Source organism: Camelina sativa, chromosome 13, assembly GCF_030686135.1.
Source record: "Camelina sativa cultivar CO46 ecotype springtype chromosome 13, ASM3068613v1".
Classification (NCBI taxonomy): Eukaryota; Viridiplantae; Streptophyta; class Magnoliopsida; order Brassicales; family Brassicaceae; genus Camelina; species Camelina sativa.
In genome coordinates this window covers 290,173-316,722 of record NC_141892.1, presented here as the reverse complement: position 1 = coordinate 316,722, position 26,550 = coordinate 290,173, and the positions used below count along the sequence as shown (strand labels likewise).

General features: G+C 36.5%; 7 protein-coding genes and 2 non-coding genes across 10 annotated transcripts; 1 reads left to right on the top strand and 8 right to left on the bottom strand.

Annotated features, from left to right (window-relative positions):
• Window positions 1-25: 25 nt before the first annotated feature.
• On the bottom strand, window positions 26-2,452 carry LOC104734170 (pyruvate decarboxylase 4-like). Its single transcript, XM_010453697.2, has 5 exons — window positions 1,869-2,452; window positions 1,624-1,787; window positions 890-1,540; window positions 482-788; window positions 26-390 (listed from the first exon to the last, which is right to left on the bottom strand). The coding sequence occupies exons 1-5, from the start codon at window positions 2,385-2,387 to the stop codon at window positions 220-222; spliced, it is 1,812 nt and encodes a 603-aa protein (XP_010451999.2). The 5' UTR covers window positions 2,388-2,452; the 3' UTR covers window positions 26-219.
• A 2,000-nt stretch (window positions 2,453-4,452) lies between these two features.
• On the bottom strand, window positions 4,453-4,603 carry LOC147929075 (small nucleolar RNA snoR144). Its single transcript, XR_015579112.1, has one exon. It is a non-coding gene; the product is annotated as a small nucleolar RNA snoR144 (small nucleolar RNA).
• Window positions 4,604-5,243: 640 nt separating this feature from the next.
• LOC104734169 (mitochondrial succinate-fumarate transporter 1) lies at window positions 5,244-7,479 on the bottom strand. The gene is made up of 3 exons (XM_010453695.3): window positions 7,245-7,479; window positions 6,461-7,139; window positions 5,244-5,918 (listed from the first exon to the last, which is right to left on the bottom strand). Exons 2-3 carry the CDS (start codon window positions 6,857-6,859, stop codon window positions 5,379-5,381), a joined length of 939 nt encoding a protein of 312 aa, XP_010451997.1. The 5' UTR covers window positions 6,860-7,139; window positions 7,245-7,479; the 3' UTR covers window positions 5,244-5,378.
• A 699-nt stretch (window positions 7,480-8,178) lies between these two features.
• Window positions 8,179-9,844, bottom strand: LOC109128418 (uncharacterized). The gene is made up of 5 exons (XM_019234669.2): window positions 9,662-9,844; window positions 9,408-9,499; window positions 8,763-8,824; window positions 8,587-8,645; window positions 8,179-8,496 (listed from the first exon to the last, which is right to left on the bottom strand). Exons 2-5 carry the CDS (start codon window positions 9,485-9,487, stop codon window positions 8,479-8,481), a joined length of 219 nt encoding a protein of 72 aa, XP_019090214.1. The 5' UTR covers window positions 9,488-9,499; window positions 9,662-9,844; the 3' UTR covers window positions 8,179-8,478.
• A 459-nt stretch (window positions 9,845-10,303) lies between these two features.
• Window positions 10,304-12,375, bottom strand: LOC104734168 (protein trichome birefringence-like 3). The gene is made up of 5 exons (XM_010453694.3): window positions 12,034-12,375; window positions 11,672-11,912; window positions 11,407-11,578; window positions 10,942-11,300; window positions 10,304-10,800 (listed from the first exon to the last, which is right to left on the bottom strand). Exons 1-5 carry the CDS (start codon window positions 12,233-12,235, stop codon window positions 10,464-10,466), a joined length of 1,311 nt encoding a protein of 436 aa, XP_010451996.1. The 5' UTR covers window positions 12,236-12,375; the 3' UTR covers window positions 10,304-10,463.
• An 896-nt stretch (window positions 12,376-13,271) lies between these two features.
• TRNAA-AGC (transfer RNA alanine (anticodon AGC)) lies at window positions 13,272-13,344 on the bottom strand. Its single transcript has one exon. It is a non-coding gene; the product is annotated as a tRNA-Ala (tRNA).
• A 2,157-nt stretch (window positions 13,345-15,501) lies between these two features.
• Window positions 15,502-17,374, top strand: LOC104734167 (uncharacterized). Its single transcript, XM_010453693.3, has 2 exons — window positions 15,502-16,557; window positions 16,976-17,374. The coding sequence occupies exons 1-2, from the start codon at window positions 15,603-15,605 to the stop codon at window positions 17,299-17,301; spliced, it is 1,281 nt and encodes a 426-aa protein (XP_010451995.2). The 5' UTR covers window positions 15,502-15,602; the 3' UTR covers window positions 17,302-17,374.
• A 1,459-nt stretch (window positions 17,375-18,833) lies between these two features.
• Window positions 18,834-20,924, bottom strand: LOC104734165 (trihelix transcription factor GT-3a). Its single transcript, XM_010453692.2, has 2 exons — window positions 20,462-20,924; window positions 18,834-19,606 (listed from the first exon to the last, which is right to left on the bottom strand). The coding sequence occupies exons 1-2, from the start codon at window positions 20,786-20,788 to the stop codon at window positions 18,965-18,967; spliced, it is 969 nt and encodes a 322-aa protein (XP_010451994.2). The 5' UTR covers window positions 20,789-20,924; the 3' UTR covers window positions 18,834-18,964.
• A 3,062-nt stretch (window positions 20,925-23,986) lies between these two features.
• LOC104734164 (uncharacterized) lies at window positions 23,987-26,480 on the bottom strand. 2 transcript variants are annotated; one of them, XM_087481453.1, is made up of 3 exons: window positions 26,169-26,480; window positions 25,564-25,985; window positions 23,987-24,664 (listed from the first exon to the last, which is right to left on the bottom strand). In XM_087481453.1, exons 1-3 carry the CDS (start codon window positions 26,331-26,333, stop codon window positions 24,619-24,621), a joined length of 633 nt encoding a protein of 210 aa, XP_087337579.1. In that variant the 5' UTR covers window positions 26,334-26,480; the 3' UTR covers window positions 23,987-24,618. The 2 variants fall into 2 exon arrangements, with proteins under 2 accessions (XP_087337579.1, XP_010451993.2); XM_010453691.2 differs by having other exon boundaries at window positions 23,987-24,647.
• Between the last annotated feature and the right edge of the window lie 70 nt (window positions 26,481-26,550).

Below are 26,550 nucleotides of genomic sequence, written 5' to 3'. Positions count from 1 at the left end.
TACGTTTAAAGAAAAGGCACAAAAATTGAAGTTTGTAATGGAGAAGGAACATGTTCACTAATGGTAAAGATATAACAACCAACGGTCGAAACTTAGAAAGCAGTAGAAAAATCAATCAGTGCTTCAAACTTAAAACTAAGAATAAAACAGGAAACAATGTGATTCAATTATGTTGCTAAGAAACGAGAGATGCTTGAGCCACACTCTCTTTGCTTGCTTCTACTGAGGATTGGGAGGACGACCATTAGCAGCAGAGACGCGAGATCCCCACTCAAGCAACTCTCTGCTCGTATCATCTTTGTGAACAATCACTTCAATGAAACAAAGACAATCTTTCTTCTCCGTTGTCGCTGTCTTAATCGCTTCCTCTAACTCCTCCTCGTATCTCACCTAACCAAACACACAACATTCATAATGTTACTACTTTCAACCCAAAATTCATATATGTTTTAACTTCCAACTGTAATCACATAGAGATTACCTTTTTGGTCCAGCATTTGCCTTCACCGTTATGAATGGCATCGACGAGACCAGTATAGTTCCAGTTCTTGATCACGTTGTAAGGACCATCATGAATCTCGACTTCAATGGTGTAGCCACCGTTGTTAATCAGGAAGATGATCGACTTCTGTCCGTTACGAATCATCGTGGATATGTCTTGAGCAGTCACTTGGAAACTCCCGTCTCCGATGAAAGACAAGACTCTCTTCTCTGGTACAGCTTGTGCGTTTCCCAGCGTTGCACCAACAGACCAACCAATTGATCCATACTGCATCTGAAACTCGTACCTACAAAACAGAGCAAAGCTTTTTTCAAATCTTGTGTGTTGTTCCACTATTTTCACCATGTTAAATGTAAAAGATTTCAGTATTTTTTGTTGGATACGTACCCACATCCTTTAGGCAGCTTTAGTTTCTGGCAATTGAACCAAGAATCACCAGTTTCAGCAATCACAGCAGTTTCACTAGAGAGCATCTTCTGAATGTGTTGAAACATTGCGTTGACTCTCAGAGGCTCTTTTGGTTTGCATTTCGCTGGCTTACCTTCAGGGACAAAGATCCTGTGGTAATTCTCATAACCCGTCTCGATACGCTTCACCCTCTTAGCCAACTCCCTGAAGAAATCAGCCATCCGAACGCAACCAAACGTAGGACCATTACCCACAACGACACGATCAGGATGCACGATGATGGCTTTTTCTTTCTTGAGGAGAAGGGAGTAACCAACGGAGCTGTAGTCGTTGAAGATTGGACCTGCGAATATGTAAGCATCCGCAGATTCGACAATCTCATTGCAGAAAGGTGTGCTCACTGCTCCCCAGTAAGTGCCAAGGAAATGAGGATGGTTCTCTGGTACAAGGCCTTTTGCAGAAGGCATCACTGCCATGGCGTAGCCTGAAGCATCAGCTACCTCCACAAAGGCTTCACTAGCTTTAGCCACACGCAACTTGGGACCACCAACCATAACTGGCTTCACTGCCTTGTTCAGAAACTCCAATGTTGCTTCCACCGCAGCTTCTAGGCCCATCTTGTTGCTCAACCTAATAATCAATCAATAGATTAGTACGTAAGCTTGAATCTTGGAAGAGATTAGAATATATTGAACAATTGTAGCTCATATTACCTTGGAGTTAGGGCAAAAGGGACAGGATCACGAGCAAACGTAGGATGAGGAGTTGCAGCTAAGTTACAGCTGATGCTAATGTACACAGGCTTGCTCTCTTTCAGAGCTGTTGATATCGCTGTATCGATCTGTTCGTGAGCATCCTCCAGATGGTTCACCACAGCCTGACAAAAACATAGTCGAAATCTTACGCTAATGTTTAGATGATAAAGATTGAATATGAGTTGACTCTTGTGTGGTTATACCTGATAGCAAGTAACAGTTTGGAAACACCTAAGCTCTTGGCTGAAGTCAGGTAAACCGATGGTGTGATGAAGAATACGGTTAGTGCCAAAATCGTTGGAGTTGGGACCTCCGACGATACAGATAACTGGCAGATTCTCACTGTATGCACCAGCGATGGCGTTCAAAACGCTGAGTCCACCAACGGTGAAGGTCACCACGCAAGCACCGACTCCACGGGATCGAGCGTAACCATCTGCAGCGTAACCTGCGTTAAGCTCGTTGCAGCATCCGATGTTTTTGAGCTCTGGCTCGGCGATGAGGTGGTCGAGCAGAGTTAGGTTGAAATCACCGGGAACAGAGAAAATGTCGGTGACTTCGGCTTGGACAAGACGGCGGGCTAAGTGACGTCCTAGAGTCGCTTCGGAAGTTGCGGTGGTGGGAACGGAGTCTTGGATTGTTGCGACGGCGTTGCTTGGGGGACTTCCGACGTCGCCAGTTGTTGGCTTACAAGTGTCGATCGATCCTATTTTGGTGTCCATTGGAAAATTAGCTAAACGAATGAATAATAATCCTATGTGATTATGAAACTCTTTTAATTGTTTTTTTTGATGAGTAGTATAATGCAATGAGGAGGTGGATTATATAGTTGTGTGGAGTAGCAGAGAGCAGTATTACATTGGCGGTTTCAGACGTTTCGGTTTCTGACTTTCTTGTGCTAAAAGCAAAAGATTTTGATGAAAATATTATTTGCTAATTTATCTGCTGTCAATTTATTATACATATACAGCTAATTATTATACGCGAAACACGACCAAATTAGTTTTTTTTTATATAAAATGTTTGTTTTTTTAATACGAAGATACATTATGTTTGATTAGACATATCATCAATGCATCATTAATCCTCTGATTTTCATCTTTGAACTTGTTTGCCAAGATTACTCATTAATGCATTCGGATTTCCTTCTTAAGTAGGGTTTAGCTTATACATGAATTCAACGTGCCGAAGAACAGAAAACGAATCTATTTTGTAAAGAATTTACTGATTCGTATTGTTCAAGACTTTTATTACCTTAAAAAGAAATTAGTAATTTTATAAGAGAAATCAGTAATTTACATGTGATGCACGTAAGGACAATAAAATATTCCATCCTGATTTCATCAATATTTTCTTATACTCGATTACGTGATAAATATTATGCAGCCTAATCCCTCACACATAAGACATATTATTATTTTAAAAATTGGAATATTATGTTAACGTATGAGAGAATAAACTACAATTATTAGTTTATTCTTTTTGTCAAGGGGTTTTCATTGAATACACTATAAAATTTTGAAATGAAATCATGTCCTTGTAAATTAAGCCTATTTATTTAAAATAAAAAATTAATACACATCGGGTATTTCTTACCGTGTTTAAAGCACTCCCATAGCACATCTGTGAGAGAGGATCAGAAAAATAAAAAAATTCAAAAAATAAGAAAAAAGTAGAAAGATGTGTGGAAAGTGACACAGCATCAACAACTGTTATTGGTTAGACAAACTAAAAAAATAATTAAATAATTAAATTAAATTAAATTAAAAATATTATTGTTTAACTTTTTTGACATCCAGTATAACTGATGGAAATGCCCTTAGTGCTATGATTTACCGTCGACTCGAACCTATTGTTTATTTCTCAAACCAACAGAGTGGCCGGTAACATATTCTCCCAACTTGTCAACTGATTGATTGATCAAATTGATCTCAGTTGATTACTAGAACGTTTTGTCGTAAAGCTTGTGTTAGCTTTTAAAACCTAAAACCAATACGAACATGGTTTAATAGCAAAAGCCGAAATAACTGTCTTTAACTTTAATAAAGTCGACCAGTTTTGAGGGTTGAAGGGGTACTTTCCCTCGTCAAATTAGTATATGTTTAAAGGTTTAGTTTCATGGCATTTGCCGATTCAACACTACCATTATCAGTGAGAACACAATAAACTGTTGAATATATTATTATATTTCATTTGCAAACACTTAGGCCCAAATTAAATCCTATCATTAACAGCCTAAATTGAACCATAATACTCAGCCAGGGTTCGGCGATAAGAGAGATCAACAAAACCAATCAACGGTACGAAACAGATCCTTGACCGTAAACGAAACAGCTATCTAAGTTCGACAGATACACGAGACAATCTCGTATACGCTAATACGTTACGTAAGAGAACAAAATCTCCATAATTGATTTTGTTTTGTGTAATTCGATAAATTCACAGTAAATGACGTAAAAGTAACGAGAATCATATGTTAATTATCTGAGGGAATATCTTAAAACGAGATTTAGTTATAGAATTCAGTGGCGTGATATAACTAAAAACATGTTATGCAATTCATCGCGGAGTTTCTTCTATGTTCCAAGATATAGAGATGACGAAGTTATCACTCTGATCGTATTGCTTTAGATGGTGAGGGAATAAAACAATCATTCATACACACTAATGATTTTCACAAAAGACTTAATGACACGCATACTTAATCGGACCAAAGAAAAAGCTAGCATCTTATTAAAACAAATTCAAACCATTAATCAAAAATTTCATAAAAATATATAAACAAAATAATGTGGCAGCAAAGAGGAACAAATCGGTTGTATCAAGAATTGAATAACCGATCAAACAATTCCTCACTCAGGCAGCCAATACATTTGCTTTAGGCAACTGGGAAAAAGAGAGAGATCGATGTTCGATTCACTCGGCAAAAAGTTGCCTTCTCACTATAATTAAAACCATTCTTGAAAACTTTTCAAACAAATACAAAAATATTTTTTTTAAAAAAACGAAGAAATTTCCCATCAGAGTAACTATGACAATATAGCATCATATGGATCTGATCAACAGACCCATAGCTTTTGATTTGTAATCCTCATTAGGAAAAAACTACATAAAGAGTTTATAAAACAAAGCAAACCAAAAACAAAACATAGAAAACGTTTCGAAGAACAAACACTACTAGACGAAGAGATAGATGCGAACTCAAAACAGAAGCCGTCTATAAAAAGGAGAGGTTGTGATGCCGATGAAAATATTAGATGGCGGCGGCGGCTAACAACTAGGGTTTTTGTAGAAACCCAATGCAGAGCGTTTGCATTATTAATATACAAGTTTCAAACATGGGGGCCTTATGTGTTTCAAACATGGGGGCCTTATGTGTTTCAAACATGGGTCTTATGTGTTTCAAACATGGGCCAGAGAAAACTGACCCCAGCCCTAACTAATATTGACGTGGCGGTTCCAAAGTTTCACTAGCTTTTTAAAGTGGAAAACCGGATTCACCTGACATCATTGTTGCCAATTTTGTTATTAGAACACTAATTTTGACCGCTGACATCTACGGCAACAGAAACAAAACAAATAGAACTCCCAAAATTTGATTAATCGTAACACCGTTATAAATCGTGAGGGTAGTTTTATTTGTTTGATCAAATCGTTTTTCCGAAGATCAAAATCCAAATTGACAGATTCAAATTTAAAAAAAACGTGCCTCACTATAAAGGAGCGTTCTGGAGATATCTCATCTCATAAAGACCAGTGACTTGATCTGCCACAGCCCACATGATGGCTTGTCCTGGTGGAATCCTCATTAGCCTCGGCAACAACCCTCTCCACAAAGCAACTAACCCTTCCTCTGCATAAATCGTTCTAATTGCGTGAACCATCCCTTTATATCTCACCCCACCTTCACCGTCTCGGGTTTGAGCCATCAACCTCGTTTTCACCACATCAAATGGTCCTGTGCAGAACGGACCTGCTGTTCCAGCTAAAAACCCTGAGATCATTGACTGCCATGGCTGCAAGACTTTACCGTCGCCTTCGTGTTTGTTCCACAGGAGTACATCAAACGCGTTTTTCGCTGTGAACATTACAGCTTGGTTGGTGCCGTTTCGCATAACCGTCGGTGCTGCACCTGACCATAACCCCAATATGCTTTCTTCTCTCACGATGGTTCGAGCACAATGTATAGGTCCTTTGTACTTGAAGAGCTCAGGACTTAATCCTTTCTGTTGCTGAAGTCTAATTTTCACCACCTGATGATATAAAGAAAAAAAGAGGAACAAAGAACTCAAACAGTGTTTTGCTCTCAGGTAAAGGAATCATATGAGATGCAAAAGCTCCTTAAACCATTTGAGAATCAAACCCTGTCTCTCAAACCACAACAAGAGCAAGACAGACTATATTTGTTACTCAGATATGCATAGAAACAAACACCAGTCAGAGACTAGAAATGCTTCTACTTACTGTTTATAATAATTAAGAATTGGCAACGATTAATAGTGACCAAAAGCACAGTTCCAAAACCATCATACAGATCTGAATAAATAATTCTCAATAGAAACACTAAAGTATTGATGAACAGAGAGTTTGGTGCAAGATTAATCTACAATTTTCAATTGTACTAAAATCTCTCTGAACCAAAGTAACTAACTATGATTAAACTATAATTTAACAAATCCTTAAAGTGCTAATAAAATATTAAGGGGAAGGGAAGACCGAAGACATGTGATTTCGTCAGAGTTTTTGTCCTGTAAAGTTAAGCCAAAAAGGCAACAAAAACGGAAAGCTTTTATACCTCAAAGGGTGTAACAATGGCGAGCGCTTCAAGAACGCCGGCGCCGAATCCGGAAAGCAAACGGCCACGGTTGCTGACCTTTCCGGTCTCCGAATCTTTGAACGCCGTTTGGAACATGGCGTTAGATCCCATCCGAAGGGTGTACTTGAGCGTGAGGTGAGTGGCGAAGGGAGTTAAACCTTTCCAGAGAGCACGAACTCCTTCGGTGCGAACCACCGTGGAGCCACAGTGCGTGATTCCTTTGTAAGCGCCGACACGATCTAGCTGGAGACGCGTTTTGATTACGTCGATTGGTTGGAGACAACAAGCCTCGACTACTCCGCCTAGTGACCCTGACACTGCTTTCATGTACGCCGGTATCTGTTTCCTCCGCTCCGTCATTGTCGCCGCCGCCGCCATTTTAGAATCCTCCCTCCGCGGCCGAGCGAATCAAAAAAACAAAAAAACGGAGAAGAAAGCAGAGAGAGAGAGAGAGAGAGAGAGAGAGAGAGAGAGAGAGTCTTCCCTCACCTTCTATTTATGGTTTTGATAATTTTGGTTTAAAATCGATTTTGCAAGATTTGTTTGCTTACAAAGAAAACAACAATAGCGAAGCTAAACTTGTTGAATCCTTTAAATACATATATATGTGGAGAAGTGTGAGAGAGAGAACACTACCCCTTTTCCTAGAAGTGTCATTCTGAAAAAAAAATATTTCTAATTACAATTTGTTAAACAAAGAAAATCCAATTCTTATTCAAATAATTCTATTAGAAAGGAAAAAAAAAGGTTGGTAAAAAAGTACGCAATGTATCACGGCTGCTCTGACGTAACGTAACGTTTCTTCGTCCATGGTGTTCAGACTTGATAGAGATTCCATTCTCATCTAGTATATGTTTCTTGGTAACTCCAAAAATATTATTTCATCACAATTCACAACCAGAATCAGATAGTTTATAGGCGTAAAATCACCACAAAGATGGTAGGTGTTAGTTATTTGAGGCCTCTTATTTTAAAGGGACCATATTTGATTTGATCTCTTCTTCAGCGGTCGTAAATGACCCAACTTTAAATGACCATGCTTCTTTAGTCATTGTCTTTTGTTCGAAAATTGCCAATAGCATTATTTTCCCTTTTCATTGCCTTTTTAACGTTTTCTTCTTCTTTGTTTTGCTATGCTATTACACGTCTCTTCTTCTTCTTCTTTTTTCCATTCCGACTAGAAATGCAAAAATAATAAAACGTTATTTACTATTTATTAAAAAATTAATGTGTGTGAGTGTGTGACTGTGCTAGAGGAGCTTCACGTATGGCACTGTATGTATGCCATTTGTGCTTCACAGTGCCTTTCACTTCATCATGTTATGTGCAGTACTTCGATTCCGGTACCCTAATCCTCCAACTGTGAGTATGCTCTTCACTGACTATATATTTGCTCGAAAACCGTTTGGACTAAAACTCTTTAACCAAGTTATTGCCTAAACTGTACTTGACAATCACTTGGTATGTACTTTTTTTGTCTGCGTTTGCACTGCTTTAACTTTTCTACAAACAAGTAGATGGTATACACCAACATGTGAATGATTTACGAAGATTCATTCAAAAAAATTTTGGAGGATATCAGTGGGACATGGTTTATTCAGATTTTATATTGCGATCGATTCTAGACATTTTGGCTCGTACACCTGAGACCTTCACGCTCTTTACAGTCATACGTTGTGAGTCTTACATTTCACAACTTTTCAAATCGATTACGTATATACTCATTTAAGTTCAAAGCCAGCACAAAACACAAAAAGAATCAATAAATGAGCTCTACAAATAAGTAGCAGCGATAGAAATTCCTTGACAGAACTTCATATATAAGGGTCAGTCACTCCTGTCAAGTTGGGGTTTAAAAGAAGAGAAACAGCATCAAAAGATCACTGGTTGTTTATAACCCACACGCTTATTACTTTTTAACATTCTTTATACAAAGATAAACAGACCTCTCTACTTGAGCTGAGCCATGCAAATTATAAGATTCCCCAAGAGAATAATCACTGTTTCTTCATGGACTGCAAAAGTTAACGGAGCAGTTTAGATTTCAATATCACAACGTCTACTGTAGAATCTATGAAAGATTGAAAGCGACAAAAAAATCTCACATCAATGTTCTTGGCGACTTCTTCCATTTGCTGAGCAACTTTCTCCTTGCTCTCTGCGGCTGGAATAATCAAAAAAAAAAAACCCCACAATTTAATAAGATTGTGCAACAGGAGGGAGAAAGCAAATACTGAAATACACAACACAAATTTTAATGCTTCAAGTTAAAGAGACAAACCCATTTTCGAGAGGTTTTCTATTCTCTTTGAAGTCCTCACAGCAAATCTCTGGAAAGCATGGCTGCCAAAACAGATAAGAAATTTACAAAAGCCATAAATACAACAAATCTCGTGAAACAATTGGAGATCTAAAGCAGTGTCTGAATATACCAGAGAACTAGATAGAAAAGAGGAAACAAAGATAAACAAAAATAGCCTCAGAAATTTCTTAGATTCAAGAGTAACGTCATGTATTTGATCAGGACAAGCCTACGAAAATCATCACCGGCAGCAAACCACTAAAAAACATATGGAGAAACCAACAAATCTAAACAAAAGTAGATCCTGAGTTTCCCAAATCTCAGGACAAAAATGCATTGCCCAATAGCTTAGAGCAACAATAAACGAAAACAATTCCAAAACAAAAGCCAAATCTTGTTCAAAAAAACAAATATATCAAACTTCCTACGCTGCAGCGTATGGAAAATTACGCAGCAGACCAGCTGTAAGTTGAGGCTATCTTGCTTCGATATGAACGAGCCGATGAGGAACTTATTTATAAATCCACTCAGCCAGAGAAAGAAGCTTCTATATATAAGCTACTACATCTACCCACAAATTCAATTTTAAAACCCTAAATCGAGTAGTATTAAGAATGAGAGTACCTGTTAGCCAAACCATTAACTATGAACTCGTTCGCAACGTACGAAATAACTCTGGCAATGAAGTTTCCTCCTCCCGCCATTATCGCACTTTCCTATCAATTAAAGAAAACAGATCCAACGAAACCCTAATAACGTCAATAATTATAACCCTAAATCGAATTCAAACCTAATTTTATGATGGATAAACAATTCAAAACAAAATCAAACAAGAACGTAAAGGAAAAGAGCAGATTTTGTAGGAATCACAGCCTAACCTGATGCAAAGATGCAAACGAAGAGGAAGGTTTCGAGCGAGACCCAACAAAAGTCTCTGTCAAGTCCCTTATTTTTTACATATCCCAGATTCGTCCGATATTATATAGAAGGAGACAACTTCACCGTGACGGCGAATTGAGTTGTTACGTTACTGGGCTTGGTGTCTCCCATCCGACGGTCACGAGGTTCTCATATAAAAAATCCAACGGTACATATTACACACTAGCAACATTAACCTAAAAACTCATGGTCCAGAAATTCCTACTTTACCCTTGTTTCCTCCCTCGATTTACAAACAGGCCATATAATTCTTCTTACGCGTTAGGCCCATATAAGGCCTTTCTTATATTTTTCATTCAGGTAAAATATAAAAAACAACGGGCCGATTCTGTTTGATCTTATGAAAACGACGTCGCAATCACTACTGGGCTTTGATGTCTCTCATTCGACGTTCACGATGTTCTCATAAAAAAAATCCGACGGTAGTTATTACACACTAGTCAGCATTAACCTAAAAACTCATGGTCTTGAATATCCTATTTTACCCTTGCCTCCTCCCTCAATTTACAAATAGGCCCATATATTGTTTCTTACGTGCCAGGCCCATTTAGGCCTTATAATATATTTTCATCCAGGTAAAATATAAAAACGGGCCGAGTATGTTTGATCTTATAAAAAAACGACGTCGCAATCACATACATACAAAGTTCATCAAACAAAACAAATCGAAGAAACAAATAGAGAGAGGATTTTGATGGGTTTTTCCCGGTTTACTCCTCAGTCTGATTCCTAGGCATTGATTTACAACAAATTAGCCAATAAGATCCGGTTCCATGTATCGGGCAAACCAGGTAGACACCAATGTATACAATCAGCGTGCCGCATTGGATCAGCTCTCTCCTCAGCTGTTAGGATCTTGCCACCAGTCTCGGTGTAGACTGATGTGTGGGCGTCGATGCGGTACTCAGAGAGCTGCGTGATGTTGATCACAGTCACGTGCGTTGCCATGTGCTTTATGACGTTTGACACCACTTTCATCATCTGCTTGTTGGACCCTGTTCCCCAAAACTTTTTATCCTTTACTGGCTTCGTCTCGTTGAAACACTTTGTGCCGTTTGGCTTTCCCCAGTCTGCACTTCTGCACGTTTTACATAACAACACTTTACGTTAATCACAAAACAAACACATTACAGTACATTACTTCTCCAACCAATATGTATTTTTTTTTTTTTTTGTTTAACTAGTGCTGCTTAATTGGCATTTAAAACTCAATGTTTACCTAGTATGAGTAGGAGACATGGTGGTGAAAAAGACTCTGGTCTTATTAGGGTCAACGGTGGAGTCGACCCAATTAGCCCATGTCTTGAGCCCTAGCCTATAAGCCACCGCTGTGTCTAGTGCCTCCGCACCACTAGCCCCATTTCCAAACGAACCCCACAGAGCGTTCATGCGGATACCACTCATCCACCAAACATAAGTGTTGAAAACCAAAATATCTGCTCCTTCCCAAAACTTAGCTCGATCTTCCACTGAGTCCACTTTCACTATCCTTTTCTTCGGATCCAAAATCACAGGTATATCCGTGTTTGATTCCACGATATATGGTGCCCAATAGAACTCAATTGTAGCATTGTATTCCTATGAATCAACAAAAAAAAAACAGAGAAAATTCAAAATATATATTTTGCTTGCAACACAAGGTTTGAAGGTTTGCCTTGCTTTGAATATTGATCTCTAAACGTACCTTAGCTTTAAATACAAAGTATCTTTTGCTACGGTTCATTGATTTTTCTCCTTCCGGTATTATTGATTCCACCGAACACACGAACGATTCCCATTGGCTTCGTTGCAACGAATCTCCCACAAAAAGTAGTCTTTTCCCTCTGAGCTTGTTCATTGCTAACTTCGGACTAAATCTGTTTCGGATTTAAACAAAGCTCATAAAGGTTCTGTCTCAAACCCTGAAACAAGCTAGATTTAGCTTGTGTTTAGTAAGTTGTAATATATACCGTGGAATTGTGCAGTCATCAGGCTGCCATTCCCACCGAAGATAATCAGTTTCTTGCTGTCCGTTTTTCATACAAGAGAATTGACGGTCGATGTATGGACATGATCTATCGGTGTAGAGTGGTTCGATTGAGCTATTGTAAACCCATTTCCCTGATGCAACATTACACTCTTCAGGATCGAATTCGAACCTGTCGTCAAGCAATTCCAAAATCTCTGATCTCTCCTTTCGAATTTTATCCTCTGGGCAACAAGGAAGATTAGAGGAACATCGTGAGAATACTTGCGTCACAAGAAAGAAACACCAAAATTGGACAAAAAAAAAAACAGAGTTTTCAGATTCGAGTGTCTCGTATGTGCTTACTAGGTTTCGAGCTAACTTCTTTCCTCGGGCAAGACTTTAGCTTGAATAAATATGAAGACGAAGAGGAGGAAGAAGAAGACATCAAGCTGATTCTTTCGGTGTATAAGAGAACGAAGAACATGAAACCACATAGAACGAGTACGATGATGGAGAGAGGAATCTTGGTTCCTCCTGCTCCTCTGTTAAGAATCAAGAAGCTCATAGTGGCAAATTCGGTAATTTAATATGGGAAACGTGTCGGGTTTGGGAATTAGAGAGGGAAAGGTCGTACGAGGGTGTTGGGTTTATATTTTTGGGAAAATATGGATTGAGTAGGAGTGAAGCTAAAGGCATGTTTTGGATGTGTTGCTTCCATCTTTTTGCCAAATAAATAAAGATGTGGTTAGGGGAGGTTAATGATTCGGGTTTTTTTTCGATTAGAATCTGTAAACGTGAAATGCACATTGTTATTGATTAGATCATTTTTTCATATATTATAAATCTGCAAGACGTCTTCCGATTAGTTGTATATATTCAATCAAGTAATTTCAATAGGTTAATGTTGAATATTGAAAAAGAACTGGTGTCGTTTACTTTATAGAACACACATTAGTCTCATTACTTTATACTAAAAGAAAAGAACAGAAAAGAAAATAACAGTTAAACACATACGACATCTGAATCATATCAAATGTGGTTACTTAACTCGATTCTTCGATTACTCCTTTTCTTTTATACACCAGAACTTTGGTTTCAGCTTTGAAGCTTTAAAAGATGAATAGAAACAAACATATTTGGGAAAAGCATCCAGTGACTACTTGATTGGGAATGCTAATCAACTCAATAATCAAATCATCATTCTTAAAAAAGTCGTTTAATGTGATGAGCAAATAGTTGAGTGATTGTTATCTTGGCCGTCGACATCAGAGAGACTAAACGACGGGAAAAATATATTTAACGTATGGAAACGAAATAAAAACACGCACCAACTAGGCAACTAAACAAATAGTTGGTGTTGCTTGTAAAACCAACAATAGTTCCTCTTTTAGTTTTTTTTGGTATAGATGATGATCAACGAAAACAATTATTAAAAGCAAACACAAATCATTAAGACTTCTACTTTCACAATTAATGATATGCGTGGCTATATGCATAACGTATTGTTACAACATATTTTTCCGTTACTAATAATCTAATTTTGTATGATGAAGAAAAAGGGGTAAACCAAGAGAAAGGAAGGAGAAGGGAAAAAAAAAAAGTGGAGATGCGGGGTATCGATCCCCGTACCTCTCGCATGCTAAGCGAGCGCTCTACCATCTGAGCTACATCCCCAATGTTGTTAGACTACCCAATAATTTGATATTTTAATATTTTAATATGGGCTGCTAATGGGCTTCCGAAAATATTTCTCGATTTGATGCAGTCTCTCACTCTCAGTGCTTTGAACAATATTAATTTCGATTTTTATTTGTAAAAAGTAAATTAATTTGTAGAGTTGGTGCTTAAAAGAAAGAAACACATATGCGTAAGGGTAGGGATTGGTCGAGAGTTGATAGGTGAAGGTGATAAGGCAAATGTCTCCTTGATCACTTGATGGCAATGTTTTTTTCATGCGCGTCAGAGATAAATTTAGTCTTGTCTCACTGTTTCCGTTGCCTCTTTTGTTTCCGGTGTGAACTAAGCGACCGAAGTACTTTCTACTTCATCTTTGATAATGACGCCACGCAGTTAAGATTTTCTCGTGTTTTTTGTTAAAAATAATTTTGAACGTAAAAAGTTGAAAAGAAAAGGAAAAAGGGAAAGTAAAAAAAGAATCTGTAAATATTTTATACTACCATACTCTTCTTTTCTTTTTTACACTTCGAATTTGAATTTGGAAATTTTGATCTTGACGATCATGCCTTATAAAAATAAAATATTCAGATAATAAAAGCTATCAAATCTTTTTTTTTAACTATATATATTTATTGAAAACATAACAATAGCATCATATCCTAAGAAATTAAAAGAAGTACTATATTTTGTGTTACCCGTTGTGCATGTATTATACCAATGAATGAGATTATAAAATCAACGCTCTCTAAAGTGCCATAAGATGAACATATAAAACAAGAAGAAGATCAATATTATGAAACATACTAAACGTATTTAAATGTAATGATCAGACTAATCATGCCATTATTAATATCCCGTAAGCTCGGCGACAAATATAAATTAACGATTACCTTAAAGTTGGTTGCTCCAAGCCTTCGATGTTTTTATTTATAATAATAATAAAGAAAACTAGATAGGTTTCGAAGAGCCCTTTTGCAACTTTACTATATTCATCTTCTGAAGATTCCTTTTACTATTCGAAAGCTTGATCCCGCCCATTTATATATCTGATTAAGATTATTTAAATCTTCTAAATTTTAAAACGAATTCTTTTACCGTTCAGTGCACATTGAGAATTAAGCCTAGTAGTTCATATTGTTGATCTATCATTCATTAACATTGTTGATAATCCACTGATTATTTTTAAAAGTATTGGTCTACCGTATTAATATTGACAGTTGTGAGTTGTGACGTCTAGCAAAAGCTAAATTCTCATTTTATTTCAGAATTACTAACCACTTATTGGTCTTCTATTTTTAAACAGTTGCTTCAAAATTCAAGTTTCAACCTGAAGTTAAATATGTTTTTTTTACCCCAAAAAAAAGTGAAATATGTTTGAAAAGTAAAAAATAACCATGTACACATAGTTAAAAGATCAGAATTAGTAACCATATTTTGTTTAAAGCTTTAAAGCACTAAGAACAAAGCATGACCATTTTTTAATATAAAACTTACGTGAGGAAAAAAAATCTCGAAGTAGTTACATGACCTTTATTTTGAAATAATTGATGAGGCCATTATTAATTCCTGATTTCTTTCAAAAGTACCAAAGCTCTTTTCTTCCGTTGAGTTTCAAAAACAGAATCTTCTCCTGCATATCACTTTGGATATAACTTTATTTTATGATCATGGTTACTTTCCCTCTTATAATACCAATAAATACTAAATAATCTAGTATTATTTTTGTTATTGTGATAAGATACATACCAATATGTGAATATATATCCAGAACTATAAATTCGTGTTACGAAATAAATTAAAATTTAACGGTGAAATTGCAAAAATATATTCTCTTCGTTTCAAAATATAGGATATTTTAGCTAAAGCATGCGGATTAAGAAATCTTTACTTTTAACAAACATAATATAAAATATTAAACTAATCTAAAAGTTGCATAGAGACTTTTATATTATGAAACAAAAAAACTTTTCTAAAACATCATATCTTTTGAAATGGAGGTAGTATTATTCAGTGCAAAACAATTTAGTAAACTAATCATAACCGTTTATTGAACCACAAATGTCACTTAAAATAACAAAATTTCACAGTACTTTTGTTGTTTACCCACATAGTTTTGCTTTCAATTTAAATAGTAACTAGTTACGTCTGTGGGTCCTCGCAAATAATGTGAAACTGTGTGTTCTTCTTGTCCTTTATAAATACCAAAAACGTCTTGCACATTTTCAACACACTCTCCTACTAAAAACACTATCACTATGACCCAACGAGCCAACCCTAAGACTGGCTGCCTCACGACGGTAGTCCGTCGTCTTTTATGCTCCGGTAGCCAACAAACTCACCCTTCCGACAACATCCTCGATTCTGACGAAACACTCCAACTACTGATCCCTTACGAAGAAATCGAAGAGCCAAAGAAAGAGATCAAAACCGAAACCGAAACCCAAAACGATGACGTCTCTCTCCAAGCTCCTCTTCCTCCCCCTCCTCCTCCTCCTCCGAACGTCGTAGCCAAACTCATGGGGCTAGACCATCCCGCACCAGGATCCAAACGGTTCCGGTATTTTGATGATACCGGTTCGGCTGTCGCACGGAGCAAGTCGGTTAACTTCATGGACTACATCTTAAGAGGTCACGAGGAAGAAGAAGAAGAAGAAGACGAGAAAGACGGTAACCGCCAGTGCCGTAGAGTCAAAGCTTCCGTTTCTTTCCGCGAGATAGTCCCAACCTCGGCGAGATGGAGCTCCAATAACCAACAAAAGAAACACGACTTTTTGCTGTCGTATCTCGACAAGCTCGACGAGAAGAGGGAACTTGTCGGATCATCGTCTTTTTCAAGGTCTAGAAGGTTCGAGAAGGTTGTTGTAGAAGATTCCAAGAAGCCACCATTGCCACCGCCAGCGAAGAAAAAGGAGAACGAGAAAGTGGCTAAGAAGTTTAAAGACGAGCCTAGAAAAGTTGCGAAGAAGAAGAGTGAGAACAGAAGTGACGTTAACGGAGCTAAGAAAGTTCGTTGGTTCCTTTCACCGTCTAAGAGTAAGTCGTCGGAGAAGACGGCGCTTCTAGGAGAATCAAAGAATCTTCGGGCGGATGAGTTTGTCGGAAAAGAGAGCGAGTCGCCGGAGAATCAGTCTAACGCTAGTCCAGTTTCGGTTCTTGATCGAGATCTTTATGATTATCTAATCCTTGACGATGACTACTACTTCTCACGAGGTGAGTCTACGAAATATTATTTTTATTTCTTTACTTTTACATTTTTAAAAAAAATATATACAGTATATTTGAACGTAAATTAATTATTTTTTGAATTTTCTTAGAAAGTTTGCTAAAAGAGAAACTTCTGACGTTTAGTTAGTAAAAATCTGGTCATTGGTCAACATTTTAAGTTTTTAACCCATTCAAGCACTTTATTTGAAATACTTAATAGTATTATTCAAAATTTGACCAATCCAAGAATTTTCCATAAACGTCGGATAAATCTTATTTTAAATATAACCTTTGAACATTTTTCTTGGTTTTACTGTAAAAAAAAAGCTGCGAAAATGAGACTTTATCAACATTTTCAAGAATTTTTATTTGTATTTTCCCGATCATATTTTAAATATCACTTTAATTTGAAAAAAAAAAACAGGAGATTCAGAAAGTGCATCGGAGTTGTCAACAACAAAGCAAGTAGAGACAACAACAAAATCTTCATGCTCTTCATCACCAGCAACACATAAAACAAGTACCAAGAAAGAAAACAGCAATGATTCTGAAGAGACAGAGTTTATCACAAAACTGATGAACATGCTATCAGATCTGTCTGAAGAAGACATGAAGTCCTCCACTTGGGTTTCTGCTTCGTCGTCAACTAAACCCGTTGACTTTACTCATGTCGAAGATTTTTGTGTCGAATTTGGTCAAGAGATTCTTGACCTTGTTATTGACCAGTTAGTTGATGAACTTTGTATCTAGTTTCAGTTTCAGATGTCAATTAATTATCAGAAGTATGTCGTTTTATAATCTTATAATCCAATCGTTAACCAAAGACTCGTGCAATTTTTACCATTCATATTTTCTGAAATTACTAGGCCAATATAAGTTATTGACCACGGGTAACATTTAAATTTCTAAAGACTATGATGCACTCGTTTTAAATAGTTCTGCAGACAGATGTGCCTATCCTAAACACAAATATATCGTGTGATGAAACACACACGATAACCAAATATATAGCACAAGGATAATCTTCGTGACTCGTATCAAAAGAATAAAATTATTATTCAAATTCGATATGATGAACAATTATAAATATACAAGTAATGGTCCAAAAAACAGTCAAATCGGTTTTCTTCTGAGATATGCAGAGCCCCGTAACTTCGAAATACGAACTGTCTCCTTTATGTCTATTTCACATGCAAATCGTGGTCTCCTTCTAACGTTACTTCTTTGACGTTTTTTTGTATTTTTCTGATTTTTTTTTGTTTTTTTGGTTCACATGTAAAACCCTTCAACATTTTCCCACTCTAATCTATTTAAATTTTGAATTTATTGGTTTTAAATAATAATAAAAAAAAAAGATGAAAAACGCAAAAGTCGTAAAAATCGAACGTTTTCTCGTACCCATGACCTCTCAGGGATTTTTCCAAGGTTGTAACCAATAGATCTAACGCGGCGAATGAGTCATCGTCTCATATTTCTAAATTTAATACACTAATATCAATGTGAACGCGTCATAACACGGTTTCATGTTTTGTGTATTTTAACTGTTCTGCACGCGCGATGTGTTGGTATAAGCAAGCTGTCTTGCAAGAGAAGAAAAGAATAAAAAGAACAAATGCTTTATTTATAATTTAAAATAGGGCTCTACTTATGAAAAAAATAGGATATATTAATCTATGTATATATGAATATGATCACAAATAACGCGGAGAAGTAATGTGGGACAAATGTGAACTGAAAATTTGGAACAAAGACTTTTTGTATAATTTTATTGTTTATCGTCTGATTAATAGTTATGAAACATTCTTAGTAACAGAATAAAGTAGCTTAAAGTATTAAACCAATTTGTTTTTCGACACCTATAACTATCAAAAATAGAATTGAGATTAGCATCTAATTATCTACACAGTGGTAGTCACTTTATGCACACATATAGCATATAGGCGTCCATAATTAATAATTTTATCAAATAGAATCGTTATATTAAATGTGAGGTTGGTCAAATTGAAGTGCTGACATGCTCGTTTTTACTCGCTCTCTGCTTCTAGATCAATTAAAGCTCATCTAAATATAAAAACTATGAACACAAAGACTTGGGAAAACATGCATTATGTGAGGGCGCTGACAACAAATCTAATTTGATGAATCCAAATCCATCCCCAATTCCCATCGAGTCTGGTTAAATTTCCAAGTAAAAATAAGGAAACCAGCCTCCCGGATCCATCGAGCCTTCGATTATAATTCGCAATCCTATTTTCATAACCACGATATGGTAACATACGGACTATCAAAATCTGATCTTTTATATTTCTGTTTCCGAATGTAATTAATATAGTTCATATAAATAAAAGAAACATTAATTTAGAGATATGACCTAATTGATTTGCCTAGCAAATTAACTCATGTTTATGAGAAATTAGAAACCTTGATTATGACCATGATCATTATGATGATCTCTATTAAGCTTATTAAGCAAAGCATCAATGAGAATGTCTCTCTTCTGAGCCCTAGCTTCGTCTCTCATCCGTCTCTCTTCCTCTCTCTCCATCCACCGCCTCTCCACAGCAGCTCTCTCCTCCTCTAGCTCCGCCATTCTCCTCCGCCATTCTTTCTCTCTCTTCTCCCTCTCTCTCTCCTTCATCTCCCATGCATCTCTCCATTCCTTCTCCATCTTCACCGTCTGCCTCATAAACTCCTCCAATACTTCTTTTATTGTACTACCGGCTGCGGTTTCAGCTTTAGTTACTCCGTTTCCTTTTTTAGCACGTTTTCTTGGATTGGTAGAAGTACTAGTAGTTATCACTTCTGTCTCTTTCTTTTGTGTCTCTACTAAAGACAATAATTCCTCGTTGATGTCTTGATTTGGCTCGTCAACTTCTTCTTCCTCTTCTTCATCATCATCTGATGAAAATTGATTATGTTTTCTCTTTGAAGAAGTGCTTGGTTCTGTGGCTTCTGACCACAACATTCTTTGCATTCTTGCTGCGAAAATCGATTGAATCTCATTGTGAAATGGGAACTGCTGCCTAATTGCATCTGGCTCAGTCGTCTCACACGCCTGTTCCATAAATATTCAACATGTTATATATATATATATATACTATACACAATATATATGTCTGTTAGTATGTAAACATGTAATAGCTAGCAATAGTCTATGGCCCTATGCTAAACCTTTTAGCTTACCAAGTATCTTAACTGGAAATGATTATCTCGTAGACACATGTTCATCTATCATATTATATGATTCATATAATAAGAAAACAAAAACATGTTTATCCATATCACGTTCCTTTTAGCATACAATAAATGTAGATATGGACGTTTTCAACAATTTTGATGCTTGTGTTCATCAGTAACGTACGGTTATTATTAGAAATCTTAATGATGAACTCGTTATATAACGGTTATTAATATTTTAGTGGCATGTTGTGAACACGAGATGTTACTTACATATACTTACCATGTGATAAACGAACAAAAAGAAAGATATATAATTATGGGATAACGGATATAAAAATGTGAACATAGGCAATATCATGATGAAAGCTGACCAGTAAACGCGTAAAATATTATTCTCTAGCTCGTTACCATTAATGGCAGGACAATATCTAAATAACCTTGGAGATTAGGTTAAGCTCATTAATTGATGTATATATAATATAGTTCACCTATACATACACCTTAAACTAGGTTTCCATTTCAGTTTGCATACTTTCATGTCTAACCACACAAACTAGTGATAAAATACAAAACAAATAACTATATAGTTACACAAACAATATAAAATGCTATACTAATAATGATGCATATGTATACTTGTAATCATGTTCATTCAACAACATTTATATATAGGTGTGTATATATAGAGACTATAGAGAGAATCATTTAGTATAAATAGGTGAAAAGTAACCTTGTATCTGGTGACGAGGTTCTTCCACTTGCTCTTGCATTGTTCTGGGCTACGGACAAAACTTTTGTCGGCCATCTTAGCAGCCACAACTTCCCAAAGAAGCTTATTACGTTTGGTCTCCATGAAAGTCTGATCAAGCTCTTCTCTTATACCCAAAAGCTCCTTTGTCTCCTCTATGCTCCACTGTGGGATTCTCTCACCTCCGCCGCCGGGATCCATCGCCGGCGTCGTGCTCTGAGGTGGAGGAGGAAGCTGTTGCTGTTGAATCAAGTGATGATGAGGCTGATGGTGGTGGTGGTGATGTTGGAAAGGGTTACGTCTGTCCATTATTGGAATCGAATTGTCTTTGTGACGTAAAGAGAACAAGAAGAGATCAATTTTTTTTTTTTTTGGGTTACTTATAAATGAAGAAGAGAGGCTGCTTTGAGAAAAGAGGAGAAGACAGAGAGGAAGAAGAGAAAAGAGAGAATTGAAATAATTTATAAGGAAGTGTGAAAAGAAGGTGTGAAATCGTAAGGGACGATAGAAGTGTAGTTTTTTGTTTTTTTCTCTAAAATTATAATTAATAGAGATTTTAAGAAAAATAGTTGAATATACTAGAAGTAATTGAATTATTTAGTTGAATAAAATACGAACACGAATGTCTCTTTTCATTTAGTGAAAAGGACATCATATCTCGTGATTACATTACATTAGAAAAATAATAAAGTTTAGATTTCTTTCTTCGGATATAAAAGTCGACATTTAAAGCAGCTAACTGAATAAAATCATACTACTTTTCTTCGTATTACAAAATTTTGAGATACTGAAATAATGAATATAGTAATCTCAGACAATTATAGGGGGTAATTAACTTGCCTCAATTGAAAATATATTGAATATCTAAAGTAAAAAAATTCTCGAACTAGATTTTTATTTATTTATTTTACAAATTGATTATTTGTGTTCTAACCTGCTTAATTACAAATTTGTAAAGTGGTTCGAAGTTTTTTTTTTTTCTTTTTTACTAGATGGCCGTTTTTGTATAGATGACCCCTTTTTTTTCTTTTTTTTTTCTTGGACAAGCTCAAGTGCTAAACTCAACGGCCTCATATTTATTTTATTGGTAGTTAATAATTTTGTCCCAATATAGTAACTTATAATACTGCGTTAATATTTCGTCATGCTTACGAGTTATTTATGGAGTGCCAATCTGATTTATAACTTTTTTTTCCTCCTCAAGCCTCAAATTAAATAATCATTGCTGGCCTTTATGCCTAGTCAATTGACCCACTTGATTTTCTTCTTCCCGACAGTCTCGTATTTTTTCCTTCGAAATATAAAAAAATATATGCATTTACAAAATTTCATTTTAAAAGTTATATGATGGTTGACAGAAAAAGAATATTAAATAACCTAATATTGGAGATCAAATACACTGTTACGAGTTGGATCAGCTCAATGGTCATAGCTTTATAACAAAAGAAAATTGTAATTTCTTTAGCAGAAATAAACAAGCAGTTACATAAGCTTTCCTGGTTGTTAAATATGTATAGAGGAGAGTATTTAATTTAACTAGTAGACAGACACCTAACGTTCCTATAAGAAACGACTTAATTTAGCTACTGAAAACAAGAAGACTACTACCGTTATAATTGATAAAGCTAACATATTGATTGGAAATGTAAATTCCCCGAAGAGAGAAAAAAAGACGAACGTTCATGTTTTTTTTTTGTTAACTCAGGGTAATCCTAAGCTCACATAGGCCCAGAGTAATCCTCTGGGTAAAGGGTAACCCATGGATAGGTCCCCTTCCAGGTATTCAAATGGGTCGAAAGTAAGGATCCATACCCATATGGGTGTCCGAGAATTCGTGAGAAAGTTCCTTCCAGCAGGGTTCGAACTCGGATTGTGTTTGCAACCAGAACCCGTCCTTACTATTAGGCCACGAAGACCCGGATCCGTTCATGTGTTTGAATGATGAAAATTTGCTAAATGAATTGATGAATTATAACATGGATATTTCCGTAGTCGGCACAAGAAGAAATAATTAATAATAAGAAGGAACAGAGAAAAAAAAATGTACTGATGAGTATGTTTGGATCCAGTACTGCAATATACAACTGTCAGATTCCCAGAATATAGATGGTAAGTACATACATATATATATATATGAAGCCGCGTCATTGCAGTGACATTAGCTAGTAATATCGTACGGTAAAATAATGAAACTTGTATCTAAAAAAAGATTCGTGGGGGTTGGGTGTTAAAGAAGTAGTATAGAGAGTTGTGGGGTTTATTAGCATATGTGGGTGATGGATGTGTAAGAAGAAGTAACCAAAAAAAATAAGTCAGCGAAGTGGTCCAAATGCTGATGAACCGTGTTGAAAGTAAAAAAACAAAACTTTTACATGACATGCAACTAGACTTGGTTCTCCCACCTGTCATCCCACGTGGATTGATTCACACGTTATTACTACTCATAGTCTTACAGTAAGTACTTCTCAATTATATTATATGTGTCGTCGACTCATCCAATTAATGGATTTTTCGTTCAAAATTTTTGTGGTCTTTTTACAACAGTTTGAGTGAATGCAATACAATATTTAATATTACATGAGCTAGGAAGAAAAATTGAATAATCAAATACTACTAGTTTAATCAGGTACGCGGCGGAGTCTTGTTTTTTCCACGTGTAAACTCCCACCTTATTTACCGACGTGGCAATCTTTTTTATTATTTTTACTTCTAAACATTTTTTTCTTTTCCTCTTTGGCTGATGTTTGTTTATCTATCTGCTCATACAACAAGGCCACCGCATCGTCCCGTTTAATAGTAGTATTTTATTTATTGGGTTCCTCTTTTGCTTAAAGGCTTTTTAATAAAGCACATACAAAATCAGCCAATTTCGTGTTATTTACAATGTTGTTAAGGATATCATCGCTCCGGATTACTCGGAACTCATATCTACGCAAGAAAATACACCACATCACTAAAACCTTACTACTCACCATCTGTATACTCACTCTGGTTTTGAACAAAGACCATGAAAAATGGTTAACGAACATATTTCAGTTGATTGCATTCTTAAGAAACATTCAAATCTTTAAAATTAAACTCAAGTGTTTATTTTAAATCTCTAAATCACACTAAATCTATGAATAAGCAAGCGCATTACTAGTCTGTTTTTTTTTTCTTTTTTCTTTCTTTCATACTTCTTATTCTTTGATAAATAATAACAATTATTCTACGTCAACATCACCACGTGAGGGGTTGAAAAGATTTTAATGATGGAATTAGACGGGAGAGCAAGGTCAAGATTCATGGTGCGAAAAACGTATACATTTAAACTTTTAATACCAAACAAAAAGGTGTTCTTAATTCAAATTTCGCTACTATGATTAATCAATTTGACTTAACTTCTTCTTTTGACAAATTGTTAACGTCGTTGATTTAGTCTTTCAAAATCTGTTGACAATAATGTGTACACTACTAGTAAGTTTTAAATACAAATCATTTAAGCTTTGTAAAAGAGAGAAGACGGCATTAAGAAACTTTAACTACTAGTCAGTCCATTACTAAGTAAACACCAGCATCGTTTGGTGGTGGTATTTCACAATTACCTTAAAACTTTACCAAAATGCAACAAAAAATGAAACCCCATCATAAACCACATCTTCTGCTCCTAGACTAAACGATTTCCCAAAAAAGAAAAAACTACAGCTTTTAACAAAAAACTGAAAACGAGATGATTCAATCTTAAGACATTCAAGATGAAAACATCCGCTTGACCCCTGATTTCTGCTCAGCGGTTAGCTTCGAAGGGAACTTGATGATGAATCTGATTCTCAGGTTTCCTTTTCTTGACGGATCTTTAGGGATCGGCATGCCTTCCCCTTTCACAATCTCTTCGTACGACGGACTGATCACATTGTTTACCGGAACCGTTAGGGTTCTTCCGTCAAGAGTAGTGACCTGCGCTGTGCAACCTGTGAGAGCTTCCACGAGAGATATCTTTTGCATTACCACCAGATCATTCCCGTCTCGTTTGAAAACGGGATGCGGCTTCTCGTCTACGATGAAAACAAGATCGGATGGAATGATTCCGCGATGCTCGTTCCCTTTTTCCAGGAAGGTTATCTTTGTTCCTTTCTTCCAACCGGCTTTGATCTCTATCGTCAAGATCTCCTCAACCGGTGTTGGCCTCCTGCATTGGAGCACACACTACGGGTTTCGTTAGTCAGCAAAACATAGAAAATATAAATCAGTAATGTCTTGCATTGAAAGTGGTCGGAAAACTGCGAATGAGTTTATTCTTAACTTGGTCTTTGTGAAAAGATATATATATATACTTAAGAGAGTATAAACAGACTTTGTACAAAGGGTACAAACGGTTAGAGATCAATGAGAGTTTGTGAGTCCAAGAGACTTTGAGAATCTATGCATAATGAAAATCCATAATGAAAGTGGTTGACTAGGCCAAGGGATCCCGTGGTTAGCTATATTAGCTATCGGTTTCTACACTTGCATCTACCATTAATGTGCCGATAGAGAGCTCAAATACTGAATAAAGGTAACAGACTTTTCTTATGGATTTTAGCAGACTTTTATTACCACTTGCACCTACATAGATTCTCTTATTCTTGGACTCACTTGGTCTTTGCGAAAAGTTATATATTCGAGAGAGCTTATACAGATTTTCTATAAAGTGTGTAACTTGATCAATCAGAGTCTGTGAGTCCATGAGATTAAGAGAATCTATGTAGCTAAAATCCATAATGAAACTGGTTGACGGATGTCGAGGTTAGCTATAGCTATCGGTTTCTAAACTTGCATCTATCATTAATGTGTCGACAGAGAGGTCAAAGACTGCATAAAGGTCACACTCACAGAGATCAAAACTTGTAAACTAAGCAAAACCTGTTCAAAAGAAGAACTTTCTAATAAGCTGACACTATAGACTAAAGATTTGAAATTAAACTCCATACACCAATCACAGAGAGAGAGTTGAAGTGTCCCTAATAAACATAATTAGCCCAAAGCAGCAGATATATATATAGATATACAAAAAGGCACTAAACTGATGGAGTCATGTATGAAGGGAAGGGAAATGGAAAACGAACCCGGAAGAGTCGAGAACATCACGAGAGATCTTCATCTTCTTGGTGACTCCTTTATACAAATCCTCCAAACTACAGGGCAATTGTTTCTCAATAGGAGCAGCTTTCCTAGCAGGAATGGAGGGCTCTCCTCCTCCTCCTCCAGCGCCTGCAGCAGCAGCAGCCCTCAAGGAAGCGAAGATGTCATCGCCATACCTAAACGCAGAAGGTCCTGCTCGGGAGTCGCTGCTTCCGGTACCAAAAGGCCTAGTGAAACCAAAGAAGTCGGAGAAGATATCATCGGCGCTTCTGGGATTGAAGCGGAAAGAAGAAGCTCCGGGGTCTGATTCTCCAGGGTAACCACCGGAACCGGGAGGAGGGCCTTGGTTTAAACCTTCTTCTCCGTATTGGTCATAGATTGCTCGTTTTTGCGGATCACTCAAAACCTAACAAAGAAGCAAACATATATATATGATCAAAGGGTGGGTGTGGAAGAGAAGTGCATGGTCGATTAGCTCTTAGCTTTGCTCAAATAAATTAAAAAAAAAAAAAAAAAGATGGAATTTTTGTAAAACCCTAAACAAAAAATAAAAAGGGGAATTGAAAGAGAGGGAAAGTAAATTAATCACATCGTAAGCTTCAGAGATTTGCTTGAATTTAGCTTCGGCTTCTTTTTTGTTGTTAGGGTTCTTATCAGGATGCCACTTCATGGCCAGTTTCCGATAAGCTTTCTTTAGCTCCTCATCGTTTGCACTGCGATCAACCTGAAGCACCTTATAGTAATCCACCCCCATCTCTCTCTCTCTCTCTCTCTCAATCTTCTTCTTCTTCTTCTTCCAATCAATCGCTTTCTCTCTCTCTCTCCCACTGAATCTTCTTCTTCTTCTTCTTCACTGGATTCTAGAGGCCGACTATATTTATTATTTTCTTCCGGAGTAAACATTTTAACCGAACTGAACCGATCTTTCATTTTGAAATCGATACGCTAAACCGATCGTGAATTTTAATCGT

Bases quoted from the DNA above. Each gene is read 5' to 3' on its own strand.
- LOC104734170 (XM_010453697.2), bottom strand. From the start codon at position 2,387: ATGGACACCAAAATAGGATCGATCGACACTTGTAAGCCAACAACTGGC. The intron at 1,788-1,868 runs GTATAACCACAC...TGTTTTTGTCAG, and splicing joins AAACTGTTACTTGCTATCAG to GCTGTGGTGAACCATCTGGA. The intron at 391-481 runs GTAATCTCTATG...GTGTTTGGTTAG, and splicing joins GCAAATGCTGGACCAAAAAG to GTGAGATACGAGGAGGAGTT.
- LOC104734169 (XM_010453695.3), bottom strand. From the start codon at position 6,859: ATGGCGGCGGCGGCGACAATGACGGAGCGGAGGAAACAGATACCGGCG. The intron at 5,919-6,460 runs GTATAAAAGCTT...TTATATCATCAG, and splicing joins CCATTGTTACACCCTTTGAG to GTGGTGAAAATTAGACTTCA.
- LOC109128418 (XM_019234669.2), bottom strand. From the start codon at position 9,487: ATGGCGGGAGGAGGAAACTTCATTGCCAGAGTTATTTCGTACGTTGCG. The intron at 8,825-9,407 runs GTACTCTCATTC...CTGTTTTGGCAG, and splicing joins GTTAATGGTTTGGCTAACAG to CCATGCTTTCCAGAGATTTG. The intron at 8,646-8,762 runs GTTTGTCTCTTT...TGATTATTCCAG, and splicing joins AGAAAACCTCTCGAAAATGG to CCGCAGAGAGCAAGGAGAAA.
- LOC104734168 (XM_010453694.3), bottom strand. From the start codon at position 12,235: ATGAGCTTCTTGATTCTTAACAGAGGAGCAGGAGGAACCAAGATTCCT. The intron at 11,913-12,033 runs GTAAGCACATAC...CTTGTTGCCCAG, and splicing joins AGAAGTTAGCTCGAAACCTA to AGGATAAAATTCGAAAGGAG. The intron at 11,301-11,406 runs GTACGTTTAGAG...GTTGATTCATAG, and splicing joins ACTTTGTATTTAAAGCTAAG to GAATACAATGCTACAATTGA.
- LOC104734167 (XM_010453693.3), top strand. From the start codon at position 15,603: ATGACCCAACGAGCCAACCCTAAGACTGGCTGCCTCACGACGGTAGTC. The intron at 16,558-16,975 runs GTGAGTCTACGA...AAAAAAAAACAG, and splicing joins TGACTACTACTTCTCACGAG to GAGATTCAGAAAGTGCATCG.
- LOC104734165 (XM_010453692.2), bottom strand. From the start codon at position 20,788: ATGGACAGACGTAACCCTTTCCAACATCACCACCACCACCATCAGCCT. The intron at 19,607-20,461 runs GTTACTTTTCAC...TTTATGGAACAG, and splicing joins ACCTCGTCACCAGATACAAG to GCGTGTGAGACGACTGAGCC.
- LOC104734164 (XM_010453691.2), bottom strand. From the start codon at position 26,333: ATGGGGGTGGATTACTATAAGGTGCTTCAGGTTGATCGCAGTGCAAAC. The intron at 25,986-26,168 runs GTGATTAATTTA...CTTCTTTGTTAG, and splicing joins AAATCTCTGAAGCTTACGAT to GTTTTGAGTGATCCGCAAAA. The intron at 24,648-25,563 runs GTTCGTTTTCCA...GCTCCAATGCAG, and splicing joins GATGTTCTCGACTCTTCCGG to GAGGCCAACACCGGTTGAGG.